Source organism: Schistocerca piceifrons, chromosome 8, assembly GCF_021461385.2.
Source record: "Schistocerca piceifrons isolate TAMUIC-IGC-003096 chromosome 8, iqSchPice1.1, whole genome shotgun sequence".
NCBI lineage: Eukaryota > Metazoa > Arthropoda > Insecta > Orthoptera > Acrididae > Schistocerca > Schistocerca piceifrons.
This window is the reverse complement of record NC_060145.1, coordinates 57173472-57188269: the sequence shown is the minus strand read 5'-3', so window position 1 is coordinate 57188269 and position 14798 is coordinate 57173472. Positions and strand designations below refer to the sequence as shown.

Here is a 14798-nt window from a genome sequence, read left to right as displayed (position 1 = left end):
GAAGACCGACAGTGGAAGACTCCGCCCAGTCCGCACGCTTGACATGGAGGAGCGTGTGATACGTTCGGTGAAAGAAACCCCTGGGACCAATGTACGATGATTAGTAGCAGCTGCAGAAGGAGAGTTTCACTCTCTTATCTGGGGATTACTTCAAGAACAATTGCTGTAGCCATAGCATCTCCAGCACGTTCTGACCGTAAGACCTCAGCATCGTCATGACAGACGGCGCTTCTGTCGGTGGATGTTGCAGAAGTGTGCCGCAGATCCACTGTTAACGTCCAAGACTTCATTTACCGACGAGGCCAGGTTCGCAAGATATGGTGTTGCGAATTTCCATAACCAGCATGTATGGGCAGGCGTAAATCCCCAAGCAATTGAGGAAAGAGGGCATCAACACCGATTCTCAGTCAATGTATGGGCAGACGTACTTGGCGATAGATTAATGGGGCCATACGTGCTACCACAAAAATTACACTACTGGCCATTAAAATTGCTACACCAAAAAGCAATGCAGATGATAAACAGGTATTCATTCGACAAATATATTATACTAGAACTGACATGTGAATACATTTTCACGCAATTTGGGTGCATAGATCCTGAGAAATCAGTACCCAGAACAACCACCACTGGCCGTAATAACGGCCTTGATACGCCTGGGCATTGAGTCAAACTGAGCTTGGATGGCGTGTACAGGTTCAGCTGCCCATCTAGCTTCAACACGATACCACAGTCCATCAAGAGTAGTGACTGGCGTATTGTGACGAGCCAGTTGCTCGGCCACCATTGACCACACGTTCTCAATTGGTGAGAGATCTGGAGAATGTGCTGGCCAGGGCAGCAGTCGAACATTTTCTGTATCCAGAAAGGCCCGTACAGGACCTGCAACATGCGGTCGTGCATTATTCTGCTGAAATGTAAACGTCCACTGTTCAAAGTGCCGTCAATGCGAACAAGAGGTGACCGAGACGTGTAATCAATGGCACCCCATACCATCACGCCGGGTGATACGCCAATATGGCGGTGACGAATACACGCTTCCAATGTGCGGTTACCGCGATGTCGCCAAACACGGATGCTGTAAACAGAACCTGGATTCATCCGAAGAAATGGCGTTTTGCCATTCGTACACCCAGGTTTGTCGTTGAGTACACCATCGCAGGCGCTCCTGTCTGTGATGTAGCGTCAAGGGTAACCGCAGCCATGGTCTCCGAGCTGATAGTCCATGCTGCTGCAAACGTCGTCGATCTGTTCGTGCAGATGGTTGTTGTCTTGCAAACGTCCGCATCTACTGACTCAGGGATCGAAACGTGGCTGGACGATCCGTTACAGCCATGCGGGCAAGATGCCTGTCATGTCGACTGCTAGTGATACGAGGCCGTTGGGATCCAGCACGGCCTTCCGTATTACCCTCCTGAACCCACTGATTCCATATTCTACTAATAGTAACTGGATCTCGACCAACGCGAGCAGCAGTGTCGCGATACGATAAATCGCAATCGCGATGGGCTACAATCCGACCTTTATCAAAGTCGGAAACGTGATGGTACGCATTTCTTCTCCTTACACGAGGCATCACAACAACGTTTTACCAGGCAGCGCCGGTCAACTGCTGTTTGTGTTGTAGGTGTCACCACCGGCGCCAAACTTGTGTGAATGATGTGGAATGCTCATCTTTTGCATATTACAGCATCTTCTTCCTGTCGGTTAAATTTTGCGTCTGTAGCACGTCATCTTCGTGGTGTAGCAATTTTAATGGCCAGTAGTGTAACTGGGACGCATAATCTGGACTTTTTCATCAATGTATTGCCTACCTTGCTGGAGACTGTCCAATTGCCCCAAGAAATACAAATATAGCTCATAGATGATGACACACCTGCACACTTTCGACACAATGTGCCCGAACATCTGATGCAGGCATTTCAGGACAGTTGGATTTGTCGAGGAGGAGGAGGGGGGGGGGGGGGGGAGGGAAGGTGGTGGCATACTTTGACCTGCACGTTCCCTAGACTTCAATCCCGTAGACCTTTGGTTATGGGGACACTTGAAGGAACCTGTCTATGCCACGCCAGTCAACGATGTGTGGACACGGCGGGATCGCGTCTGCAGTGCCTGCCAGCAGGTACAACAACAACCAGGTATACTTCAAAGGGTGATTCATTTCTTACGTCGGAGGTCAGAGGGTGTATTGTCATGAATGGACGCCACGTTGAACACCTCCTATAAAACACGTGTTTATCTCAGAAAGTATGCATTTCCGGATCCATGTGTAGTGGACTTATTTTTCTTGTTTCGAAGAGTAATACCACATCTCAAAGTATTCCACATTTTTTTGAACACTGTGTTTCAGGCTTTGACCAGAAAGGGGTTAGATTATCAGATGGAGCTACACATCCTTGTTGCACAAGCTTCAGCTACAAGGTGCCTTTGGTTCTCTGAATCAGATTATGGAACTGCTTGAAGTAACTTTGTCTTCTTCACTTAAAGGCTTATAACTCACTCCGTCTTCACAAAAGCCGCCTTTTCCTTTGTCTTCCTGCATATCTCTTTCCTTTAGGTCTATACTGCGTCGCATGTCTATTTTTTTTGCTCCCGGTCTTTGAATATGCTTCCTTTATTTTGCTATCTCATATTCTATTTCTTCATTTATGCTAAATAAATCTAATTCTTTCCTTATTTCAGAAGTCTTTATTTGCTCTCTCAGAGTACATACTCATACTTTCCTTAAAAATTTCATTTCAGCTGACGTTATACTTCTTTGGTCTTCTCCGTTTATTGTGTAGGTCACACTTCCGTAAGCGAGCGTAGGTGTTGCAATAACTTTGTAGAATTTTGTCTTTCTGTCAAGGTTTTATTGGTTAATGTTGTATGTGTAATGCCACATATCATTTGAAAGTTGTTTAACATTATGAAGGTTATTATGATATTCATAACTTACATCACATCACAACAGTTAAAAGAGAGATACCAGTTCAACTGGTTTCCCGTTCAGCATTATTTTGGAACGTACTGGATATTTACTTTTAAAAGCCATTATTTTGATTTATTTACTGATATGTTCAAGTTAGAGTTTACCTATTAAGTCCAAGTGATGTAGAGCAAATTGTAAATCATCCATCTTTTGTCAAGTTATTTGGTCATCAACTTAGAGTATAATATTTAAAAGCATGTTTCTAGGATTAAGTTTGTTCCTGAGTTAACTTGTTGCGTTCATTGCCCAACAGTGTCAGCAACATAAACATTAAAAATAGGGTGTGAGGCTGCATCCTTGTCGTACTTAACTAATAGAGGCAAAGCAGTAATGCCCATAATTTTTCTGTTCCTCAAAGTAAGAACTAATTACTGATATACTCTGGAATATGTATTGTAAATGTAATCAGATTGCATTATAACTCATTTCCCAGGTCAAAACTTCCTGTAAAAAGGAGCACTTATTTTTTCTGAAGACATCTATGTACTCCTACATAAAGAACGTGATCAGCATTGTATGTGTAACTGTAGGCCTGTGCCACTACTGTCTGGGTTTTCGAAAAATATTGAGAAAGCGTTCCTTTCATAAGTAATTACATTATTCAGGAAGTATAATATTATTTCTTGATGTCGACACGGTTTCAGCCACAGCAGTCAACTGAATTAGACACTTTCAACTTGATAAACCATGTCTTAAACGCACCGGACAATCACAGAAAGATCTCAGACCTAGTTTCGAGGTGACCGACCATTCTGTGCTCCTGATAAAGTTGAACGGTAATGTGAGGAATGAGCCAAATGAGTAGATTTAATCATATATGGAACATTGCTTTCAGGTTAATAAGGTACACGGAAGGAAATGAACTCCTGGTACAATTTTCAGAACCATGTGAACTAAGTCAAGGTTTCCACAGGGCTCAATTATAAGTCCATTGCTTCCTTGGTATACATTAATGATTTCATTACACATTAGGCATTCAGAACCAGTACTGTTTGCAGAGAAACAAATCCATTGATTGAAGGAGGGAAAGAAGAAGGCTTATTACATCCGCAAAAGATGGTACGAAAGAAAGTTCCAAATGATTTACCAGGAACAGGCTAATAGTTAATTCCTAAAAAAAAATCACGAATTTCTACACATACCAAAATGCAAATGCAGCGCAACGAATAATATGTATGGATAACCAAAACATTGGTGCTGTTGCTCAAACTAAATTTCTTGAGATTCATATCCAGGAAAATCTTAAATCTTCGTATCATATCCCTATATTCTAAACTAGCAAATATGAACTATTTGGCAAGAATTATTTCAATAACACAGAAGTAGAAACAGTTAGGGCCGTATAGTTTGCTAGTGTACACACAGAAGTACGATATCATTTTCTAGGGAAATATAGACGAGACAAAAACAGTTTCCAGGAAACAAAAGACAATTATAACAATAATGAAAGAAGCAAGCAGCAGAAAACAATGCAAATATTTCTTTAATGATCTAAAAATCTTGCCCTTCCCCTGCGTTTACACACTGACGGGAAAAAATCCTAACACCAAGCAGTTGTACGATATAAACGAAAGTCGGTAGGCGTGTTTGTAAATATGAAAGAAGATGTCTATTCCAGTTTTGCGTCAGTCACATCAAAGCGGCGCGAGTAGTGCCGCTATGAGGATGCAAACCAGGTTTGCTTTAAATACACGTCGTAACTGTCCTGAGCGTTAGTTGCCTTTGAGATTGTGTGTGGTGAGTTGATGTTAGACAAAACTGCCTTTAACGCAACAAAAAGGCCTTTATCGTCGCCTCGGGGGAACGATGTCGTGTAATAGAGCTACAAGAAGATGGATGTTCCTTCTGCGATACGACAGATAGATTTGCCAGGAACCTAGCCACTGTAAATGGCTGCTGGCAGGGGTGTTCACGAGAATATACACTACTGAACATTAAAATTGCTTCACCACGACGATGACATGCTATAGCCGCGAAATTTAACCGACAGGAAGAAGATGCTGTGACATGCAAATGATTAGCTTTTCAGAGCGTTCACACAAGGTTGGCTCCGGTGGCGACAGCTACAACGTGCTGACATGAGGAAAGCTTCCAACCGATTTATCATACACAAACAGCAGTTGACCGGCGTTTCCTGGTGAAACGTTGTTGTAATGCCTCGTGTAAGGAGGAGAAATGCGTATCATCACGTTTCAAACCTTGATAAAGGTCGGATTGTAGCCTATCGCGATTGCAGTTCATCGTATCGCGACATTGCTGCTCGCGTGGGTCGAGATACAATGACCGTTAGCAGAATATGGAATCGGTGGGTTCAGGAGGGTAATACGGATGGCCATGCTGGATCCCAACGGCCTCGTATCACTAGCAGTCGAGATGACAGGCATCTTATCCGCACGGCTGTAACGGATCGGGCAGCCACGTCTCGATCCATGAGTCAACAGATGGGGACGTTTTTTCGGGATGAATCCAGGTTCTGTTTACAGAAATCATGATGGTCGTATCCGTATTTGGTGACATCGCGGTGAACGCACATTTTAAGCGTGTGTTCGTCATCGCCATATTGGCGTATCACCCGGCGTGATGGTATGGGGTGCCATCGGTTACAAGTCTCTGTCACCTCTTGTTCGCATTGACGGTACTTTGAACAGTGGACGTTATATTTCAGATGTGTTACGACCCGTGGCTCTACCGTTCATTCGATCCCTGCGAAACCCTACATTTCAGCAGCATAATTCACGACCGGATGTTGCAGGCTGTGTACGGGCCTTTCTAGATACAGAAAAGTTCGACTGCTACCCTGGCCATCACATTCTCCAGATCTCTCACCAATTGAAAACGTGTGGTCGATGGTGGCCGAGCAACTGGCTTGTCACAATACACCAGTCACTACTCTTAATGAACTGTGGTATCGTGTTGAAGCTGCATGGGCAGCTGTACCTGTACACGCCATCCAAGCTCTGTTTGACTCAATGCCCAGGCGTATCAAGGCCGTTATTAGGGCCAGAGGTGGTTGTTCTGGGTACTGATTTATCAGGATCTATGCACCCAAATTGTGTGGAAATGTTATCACATGTGAGTTGTAGTATAATACACTCCTGGAAATTGAAATAAGAACACCGTGAATTCATTGTCCCAGGAAGGGGAAACTTTATTGACACATTCCTGGGGTCAGATACATCACATGATCACACTGACAGAACCACAGGCACATAGACACAGGCAACAGAGCATGCACAATGTCGGCACTAGTACAGTGTATATCCACCTTTCGCAGCAATGCAGGCTGTTATTCTCCCATGGAGACGATCGTAGAGATGCTGGATGTAGTCCTGTGGAACGGCTTGCCATGCCATTTCCACCTGGCGCCTCAGTTGGACCAGCGATCGTGCTGGACGTGCAGACCGCGTGAGACGACGCTTCATCCAGTCCCAAACATGCTCAATGGGGGACAGATCCGGAGATCTTGCTGGCCAGGGTAGTTGACTTACACCTTCTAGAGCACGTTGGGTGGCACGGGATACATGCGGACGTGCATTGTCCTGTTGGAACAGCATATTCCCTTGCCGGTCTAGAAATGGTAGAACGATGGGTTCGATGACGGTTTGGATGTACCGTGCACTATTCAGTGTCCCCTCGACGACCACCAGTGGTGTACGGCCAGTGTAGGAGATCGCTCCCCACACCATGATGCCGGATGTTGGCCCTGTGTGCCTCGGTCGTATGCAGTCCTGATTGTGGCGCTCACCTGCACGGCGCCAAACACGCATACGACCATCATTGGCACCAAGGCAGAAGCGACTCTCATCGCTGAAGACGACACGTCTCCATTCGTCCCTCCATTCACGCCTGTCGCGACACCACTGGAGGCGGGCTGCACGATGTTGGGGCGTGAGCGGAAGACGGCCTAACGGTGTGCGGGACCGTAGCCCAGCTTCATGGAGACGGTTGCGAATGGTCCTCGCCGATACCCCAGGAGCAACAGTGTCCCTAATTTGCTGGGAAGTCGCGGTGCGGTCCCCTACAGCACTGCGTAGGATCCTACGGTCTTGGCGTGCATCCGTGCGTCGCTGCGGTCCGGTCCCAGGTCGACGGGGACGTGCACCTTCCGCCGACCACTGGCGACAACATCGATGTACTGTGGAGACCTCACGCCCCACGTGTTGGGCAATTCGGCGGTACGTCCACCCGGCATCCCGCATGCCCACTATACGCCCTCGCTCAAAGTCCGTCAACTGCACATACGGTTCACGTCCACGGTGTCGCGGCATGCTACCAGTGTTAAAGACTGCGATGGAGCTCCGTATGCCACGGCAAACTGGCTGACACTGACGGCGGCGGTGCACAAATGCTGCGCAGCTAGCGCCATTCGACGGCCAACACCGCGGTTCCTGGTGTGTCCGCTGTGCCGTGCGTGTGATCATTGCTTGTACAGCCCTCTCGCAGTGTCCGGAGCACGTATGGTGGGTCTGACACACCGGTGTCAATGTGTTCCTTTTTCCATTTCCAGGAGTGTATATAATTGCCCAATGAATACCCGTTTATCATCTGCATTTATTCTTGGTGCAGCAATTTTAATGGCCAGTAGTGTACATTCGGAAGAAGACCGGGCTGCAGACGTCCATGTGACACTATCGAGAGGGAAGACCATCGTGCTCATCGTGTGGCTGTGGAGTATCCTACTGCATCTCCAGCAGCAGTTTGAGGAGCAGTTGGTCACACAGTAACACAACGAACCGTTACAAATCGGTTCCTTCAAGGATAGCTCCGAGCTACAGGCCCTGTAGCGTGCATTCCACTGACCCCAAAACACCGCCATCTGTGACTCGTCGGAGGGCAGGGTGGAGCTCTATTGTGTTTTCTGATAAAAGCTGTTCCTGGCTCGGTCCGAGTGATGGCCGTGTGTTAGAAGGGCCTGCAACCAACCCGTGTCCTTGCTAGACACACTGGATCTACAGCTGGAGTTATGGTCTGGGGTGCGATTTCCTATGACAACAGGAGCACTCTCGTGGTCATCCCACGCATCCTGATTGCAAATATGTACATCAGTCTGGTGATTCGACCTGTTGTGCTGCCATTCGTGAACAGTATTCCAGAGGGTGTTTTCCAAAAGGGTAACGCTCACTCTTGTAATCCAATATACGCTACACAGTGTGGACAGGTTGTCTTGGCCTGCATGATCACCGGCTCTGTCTCCAGTCGAGCACATAAGGAACATGAGCGGACGACAGCTTCAGCATTAACAGTCCCTGTATTGGCCGATCAAGGGCTACAGACATGGAACTTCATCCTACAAACTGACATCTGGCACCTGTAAGACACTTTGCATGCACGTCTACATGCTCGCATTCAACATTCTGGCGGTTAGATCCGTTATTAATGTAGCAGCATTTCACATTTGCGGTGGCTTATCTCATACTTACATTAACCTGTGATCTGGAATGTTAATCATTTAAGTGTGTTACGTAGAAAATGTATTCCAGAAGTTTCGTTACTCTATATCAATTATTTTTGGGTGTTGCGATTTTTTTTTCCGCCAGTGTATATTGTAAGTAGTTATAGAATTTAAAAGAAGTACGTTGAGAAAAGAAACCCTTTAGGTCAAAACAAAATTGTCCATGTTAACGGTACCAGGTCGAACAGTGACATATATGTTATTCATTGCAACACCACGAGAAATTTGTTAATATCGAGTATGGATTTAAATGTCAGGAAGTCGTTTCTGAAAGTGTAGCCATGTATGGAAGTGAAACATGGACGATAAATAGTTTGGACAAGAAGAGAATAGAAGCTTTCGAAATGTGGTGCTACAGAAGAATGCTGAAGATTAGATGGGTAGAATACATAAGTAATGAGGAGGTATTGAACAGAATTGGGGAGAAGAGGAGTTTGTGGCACAACTTGACTAGAAGACGGGATCGGTTGGTAGGACATGTTTGAGGCATCAAGGGATCACCAATTTATTATTGGATGGCAGCGTGGAGGGTAAAAATCGTAGAGGGAGACCAAGAAATGAATACACTATGCAGATTCAGAAGGATGTAGGTTGTAGTAGGTACTGGGAGATAAAGAAGCTTGCACAGGATAGAGTAGCATGGAGAGCTGCATCATACCAGTCTCAAGACTGAAGACCACAACAACAACACATTCTGCTGAAAAGGTTATATCATGTAGAAACAAAACTGTGCAACAGATTATCAAGACACATAAAATTTCTTGCTGAAGTATAAAACTTTAAAATGTCTGTGGATGCGTACCTACTGAAAAAACTGCTGTTATTAAGTCTCACACTACCCTTTACACAGGAGACGTTATTCGTACTCTTTATTGTGAAAGTAAGTTGTGAATATACAGTATGTAGTCAAATTTTTAACTGAAATACATGGTTTTATCTCAGTTAGAAGTTGCACTGATAAGTATCTGTTTTTTTATTCCTTGATGGTGACTAGTTTCGGGCACTTGTGTCCATTTTCAACCATCTGCGTTGGAAGTGTGACAATACAGGCGATAGCCCATCTGCAGAAACTGTCCCTGCAGTGATCAAAGCGGATATTGCCGACTTAACAACAGTAAGTTACACCACACAAGACGGACATTATTTTTCACCAGCAGTAAGCTGCAAGTTCGTAAAATGTTTTTAATTACTAATTGTATGGATACCATTTATTATAAAAATTTAAATGATATATGTTTGATGGTTGTAAAAGTAACAGCTGAAAAACTTTTTTCTGTCCAATTTATTGTGTACAATGTGCTGGGAAAGAGATTTACGAGGGTCAATCCAAAAGAAATGCACACTATTTTTTTTTTAAATCTATCTTTTATATCACACGTTTAAAAATTTTACACTGTGTAGATACATCCTTTAGGAACAATATTTTCATTTCTCCACATAATTTCCATCCCTCTCAACTGACTTACGCTATCTTGGAACCAGCGCCTGTATACCCGCAGGGTAAAATTCTGGACCAACCTGTTGGAGCCACTGTTTGGCAGCTTGCACAAGGGAGTCATCATCTTCAAACCTTGTTCCACGAAGAGTGTCTTTCAGTTTCCCAAAGAGATGATAGTCACACGGAGCCAGGTCAGGACTGTAAGGCGGGTGTTTCAGTGTTGTCCATCAGAGTTTTGTGATCGCTTCCATGGTTTTTTGACTGACATGTGGCCGTTCACTGCCGTGCAACAGCAAAACATCCTGCTTTTGCCGATGTGGTCGAACAAGACTCAGTCGAGCTTGAAGTTTCTTCAGTGTCGTCACATATGTATCAGAATTTATGGTGGTTCCACTTGGTATGATGTCCACAGGCAAGAGTCCTTCGGAATCGAAAGACATCGTAGCCATAACTTTTCCAGCAGAAGGTGTGGTTTTGAATTTTTTTTTCTTGAGTGGCTTTGCATGATTCCACTTGTAACATCATGTGATTGCCTTATCATTTTAAATCATTCACTAATCGAGCAGTCGCTCGGCAACAGCTACAGTTAGCAAATAATGTTGTGAGAATGTAAAAGGTGAACGACCTGTGACGTAACGTGTTTATTGTCGAAGCACCGTCAGAGGTGCACTGAGTTACTGACTTTGAAAACCACGGCGCGAAAATCGGACAGAAGACGAACACTTTTACACATTCTTTTGATGTACGAGATATTCTCGATTAACAGTTATTCAGTTACTCATTCTTCTCTTGTCTCTTGTAACTTGTGTCGGACGCGCATGTCTTGCCACCATATTATTATTGTTAAAAATAATATTAATTTAGTGTAAAGTAAAAGTGCGATACTAAAAGTGCAATACTGCATAGCAGCAGATTTATTGTGCGACGTATGTGAAAACGTCAAAGGAATTACTTTCATTACGAGAAGAGAAGTGCCAGTCAAAACGGCATAATTCATTGCAGTGTAAGTTCATCTATTAATTGCCATAAATTCAGAGTTAAATGGAACTGGTGTGTGGACTACATATTTAGTATAGAATCTATGTCTCACTCCTTCATAAAGTTATTTAATTTTCTTTATGTTTCTGCCAAATAAACAGTTCATAGTCACGAATTCTTTCGTCGAGATCGGAAGTTGCATGCGGCGAAATATTTTCTCCGCGCCATATTCTGCTGGTAAATGCATGATAAACTACGGTCCCTTAGGAAACTCATATTGAGCTATCCAAAAATAATTATATTTTGAATAGGCATTTACTCTCCTTTGCAATGCAACTTCCGACTGATCAGGCGATCCAACAAGAGACAGCCGCACACGGTCGGCGTTCGCAAATATATTTCCACCGCTGATTATAGCTATATGTTACAGCACAAAAGTAAACATTTTGTTATGATTAGCGACTACGAACGGGGACATTTATAACTGTATGTTTATGTATACACATTACGTAAACATATCGTTATACACTCCATTGATTGCCTCTTCGTCTCTGGTGAAAAATGATGGAGTCATGTTTCATCACTTATCACAATTCTTCCAAGAAATTCATCTCCACCATTCTCGTACTGTTCCAAAAGTTCGCTGCATACCGTTTTTCTTGTTTCTTTGTGAGCCACTGTCAACATGTTGGGAACCCACCTGGCACAAACCTTTTTTAACGCCAACACTTTCAGTATTCTGCAAACACTTCCTTCCCCTATCCCAACGTAGCGTGACAATTCGTTCACTGTGATGCGTCTGTCAGCAGTCACCAATTCGTTAACTCTCTGCACATTGTCTGGAGTGTGTGCAGTACGAGTCCTGCCGCTGCGAGGACAATCCTCAATATTGCCGTGCCTGCTTTCGTCACGTAACCTGCTTGCCCACCGACTAACTGTACTGCGATCGACAGCAGCATCTCCATACGCCTTTTTCAACCTATTGTGGATGTTTCCCACTGTCTCGTTTTCACAGCACAGGAATTCTATGACAGCACGTTGCTTCTGACGAACGTCAAGTGTAGCAGACATCTTGAAGACATGCTGTGACGGCGCCACTCACGGGAACAGGTTGAACTATCTGCCAGGAAGTTTCATATCAGCGCACACTCCGCTGCAGAGTGAAAATCTCATTCTGGAAACATCCCCCAGGCTGTGGCTAAGCCATGTCTCCGCAATATCCTTTCTTTCAGGAGTGCTAGTTCTGCATGTCTCGCAGGAGAGCTTCTGTAAAGTTTGGAAGGTAGGAGACGAGGTACTGGCAGAAGTAAAGCTGTGAGTACCGGACGTGAGTCGTGCTTCGGTAGCTCAGTTGGTAGAGCACTTGCCCGCGAAAGGCAAAGGTCCCGAGTTCGAGTCTCGGTCGGGCACACAGTTTTAATCTGCCAGGAAGGTTCATATCAGCGCACACTCCGCTGCAGAGTGAAAATCTCATTCTGGAAACATCCCCCAGGCTGTGGCTAAGCCATGTCTCCGCAATATCCTTTCTTTCAGGAGTGCTAGTTCTGCATGTCTCGCAGGAGAGCTTCTGTAAAGTTTGGAAGGTAGGAGACGAGGTACTGGCAGAAGTAAAGCTGTGAGTACCGGACGTGAGTCGTGCTTCGGTAGCTCAGTTGGTAGAGCACTTGCCCGCGAAAGGCAAAGGTCCCGAGTTCGAGTCTCGGTCGGGCACACAGTTTTAATCTGCCAGGAAGTTTCAGATTGAACTAAGTTTGAAAACGAGCGGGAAGGATGTATCTACACACTGTAAAACTTTCACACATGCAGAATGAAAACTTTACTTTTACAAAAACAGTGTACATTTCTTTTGGAGTGACCCTCGTATATGGACAAATAAACTCGCTCAAGTCTTAGAGCAGCGGGCTGTGGAGTGTCAGGCAGTACTCACGCGTCCCCTGAGATGTCGGCGTCGCACTTGTTGTCGGGTGCCTTTTCGTCGCCGTCGGCCATGTCCGCCACGTGGAGCAGCTGCGACGGCGCTAGCGGCGCCTCGTAGACGCGCTCCTCCACCAGCCGCTCGCGGCACTGCGAGTACGCCGTCGACACGTGCACCACCGCCTGCCACACGTGGCACAACCTCAGCCAGAAGCAGACACACATTATAGCCCTGTAGTGGACCAGGACTCGAACACGCATGTTTGATGTACGAGAGCAGTGGTTGGCTTTCAGAGCCAGTCGAGTTCCCTCTATACTAAGCAACATCTCTTTCTTCTCTATCCTGATCAGGAGTTTTCTTTAAATGTAAAGCAGTCAAGCTTGCAATAAATTTTCAGTACTGATTATCCTTGAATGGTATCCGTTTCAGCCTTCTTTCGTGTAAATGTCATTTCTGATATCTAGCTTACTCTGAATTAGTCTAGCTTCTCTTTATTACACTACTGGCCAATAAAATTGCTACATCACGAAGATGCAGTGCAACAGACACGAAATTTAACCGACAGGAAGAAGATGCTGTGATATGCAAATCATTAGCTTTTCAGAGCATTCACACAAGGTTGGCGCCGGTGGCGACACCTACAACATGCTGACATGAGGAAAGTTTCCAACCGATTTCTCATACACAAACAGCAGTTGACCGGCGCTGCCTGGTGAAACGTTGTTGTGATGCCTCGTGTAAGGAGGAGAAATTCGTACCATCACATTTCCGACTTTGATAAAGGTCGGATTGTAGCCCATCGCAATTGAGGTTTATCGTATCGCGACATTGCTGCTCGCGTTGGTGGAGATCCAGATTATGGAATCGGTGGGTTCAGGAGGGTAATACGGAACGCCGTGCTGGATCCTAACGGCCTCGTATGACTAGCAGTCGAGATGAATCTGATCCGCATGGTTGTAACAGATCGTGCAGCCACGTCTCTATCCCTGAGTCAACAGACTGGGACGTTTGCAAGACAACAACCATCTGCACGAACAGTTCGACGACGTTTGCAGCAGCATGGACTATCAGCTCGGAGACCTTGGCTGCAGTTACCCTTGACGCTGCATCACATATAGGAGCGCCTGCGATGGTGTACTCAACGACGAACCTGGGTGCACGAATGGCAAAACGTCATTTTTTCGGATGAATCCAGGTTCTGTTTACAGCATCATGATGGTCGCATCCGTGTTTGGCGACATGGCGGTGAACGCACATTGGAAGGTTATATTCGTAATCGCCATACTGGCGTATCACCCGGCGTGATGGTATGGGGTTCCATTGGTTACACGTCTCGGTCATCTCTTCTTTGCATTGACGGCTCTTTGAACAGTGGACGATACATTTCAGATGTGTTAAGACCCGTGGCTCTACCCTTCATTCGATCCCTGCGAAACCATACATTTCAGCAAGATAATGCACGGCCGCATGTTGCGGGTCCTGTACGGGCCTTTCTGGACACAGAAAAGTTCGACTGCTGCCCTGGCCAGCACATTCCCCAGATCTCTCACCAATTGAAAAGGTCTGGTCAATGGTGGCCGAGCAACTGGCTCGTCACAATACGCCAGTCACTACTCTTGATGAACCATGGTATCGTGTTGAAGCTGCATGGGCAGCTGTACCTGTACACGCCATGCAAGCTCTGTTTGACTCAATGCCCAGGCGTATCAAGGCCGTTATTACGGCCAGAGGTGCCGGCCGGTGTGGCCGTGCGGTTCTAGGCGCTTCAGTCTGGAACCTCGTGACCGCTACGGCCTCAGGTTCGAATCCTGCCTTGGGCATGAATGTGTGTGATGTCCTTAGGTTAGTTGAGTTTAATTAATTTTAAGTTCTAGGCGACTGATGACTAAGAAGTTAAGTCGCATAGTGCTCAGAACTATTTGAACCATTTTGAACGGCCGGAGGTGGTTGTTCTGGCTACTGATTTCTTAGGATCTATGCACCCAAATTGCGTGAAAATGTAATCACATGTCAGTTCTAGTATAATATATTTGTCCAATGAATA

The 14798-nt window shown here is 45.5% G+C and overlaps 1 protein-coding gene and 2 non-coding genes across 3 annotated transcripts in view; 2 read left to right on the top strand and 1 right to left on the bottom strand.

Moving 5' to 3' along the window:
• LOC124711682 (fatty acyl-CoA reductase wat-like) overlaps positions 1-14798 on the bottom strand; it is a 184704-nt gene that overhangs the window by 53323 nt on the left and 116583 nt on the right. The window contains exon 4 of the mRNA XM_047241881.1: positions 12767-12936. Within this exon, the coding sequence (XP_047097837.1) occupies positions 12767-12936 (170 nt within the window). The remainder of the gene's footprint in view (positions 1-12766; positions 12937-14798) is intronic.
• Trnas-cga lies at positions 12175-12249 on the top strand. Its single transcript has one exon. It is a non-coding gene; the product is annotated as a tRNA-Ser (tRNA).
• Trnas-cga lies at positions 12476-12550 on the top strand. The gene has a single exon. It is a non-coding gene; the product is annotated as a tRNA-Ser (tRNA).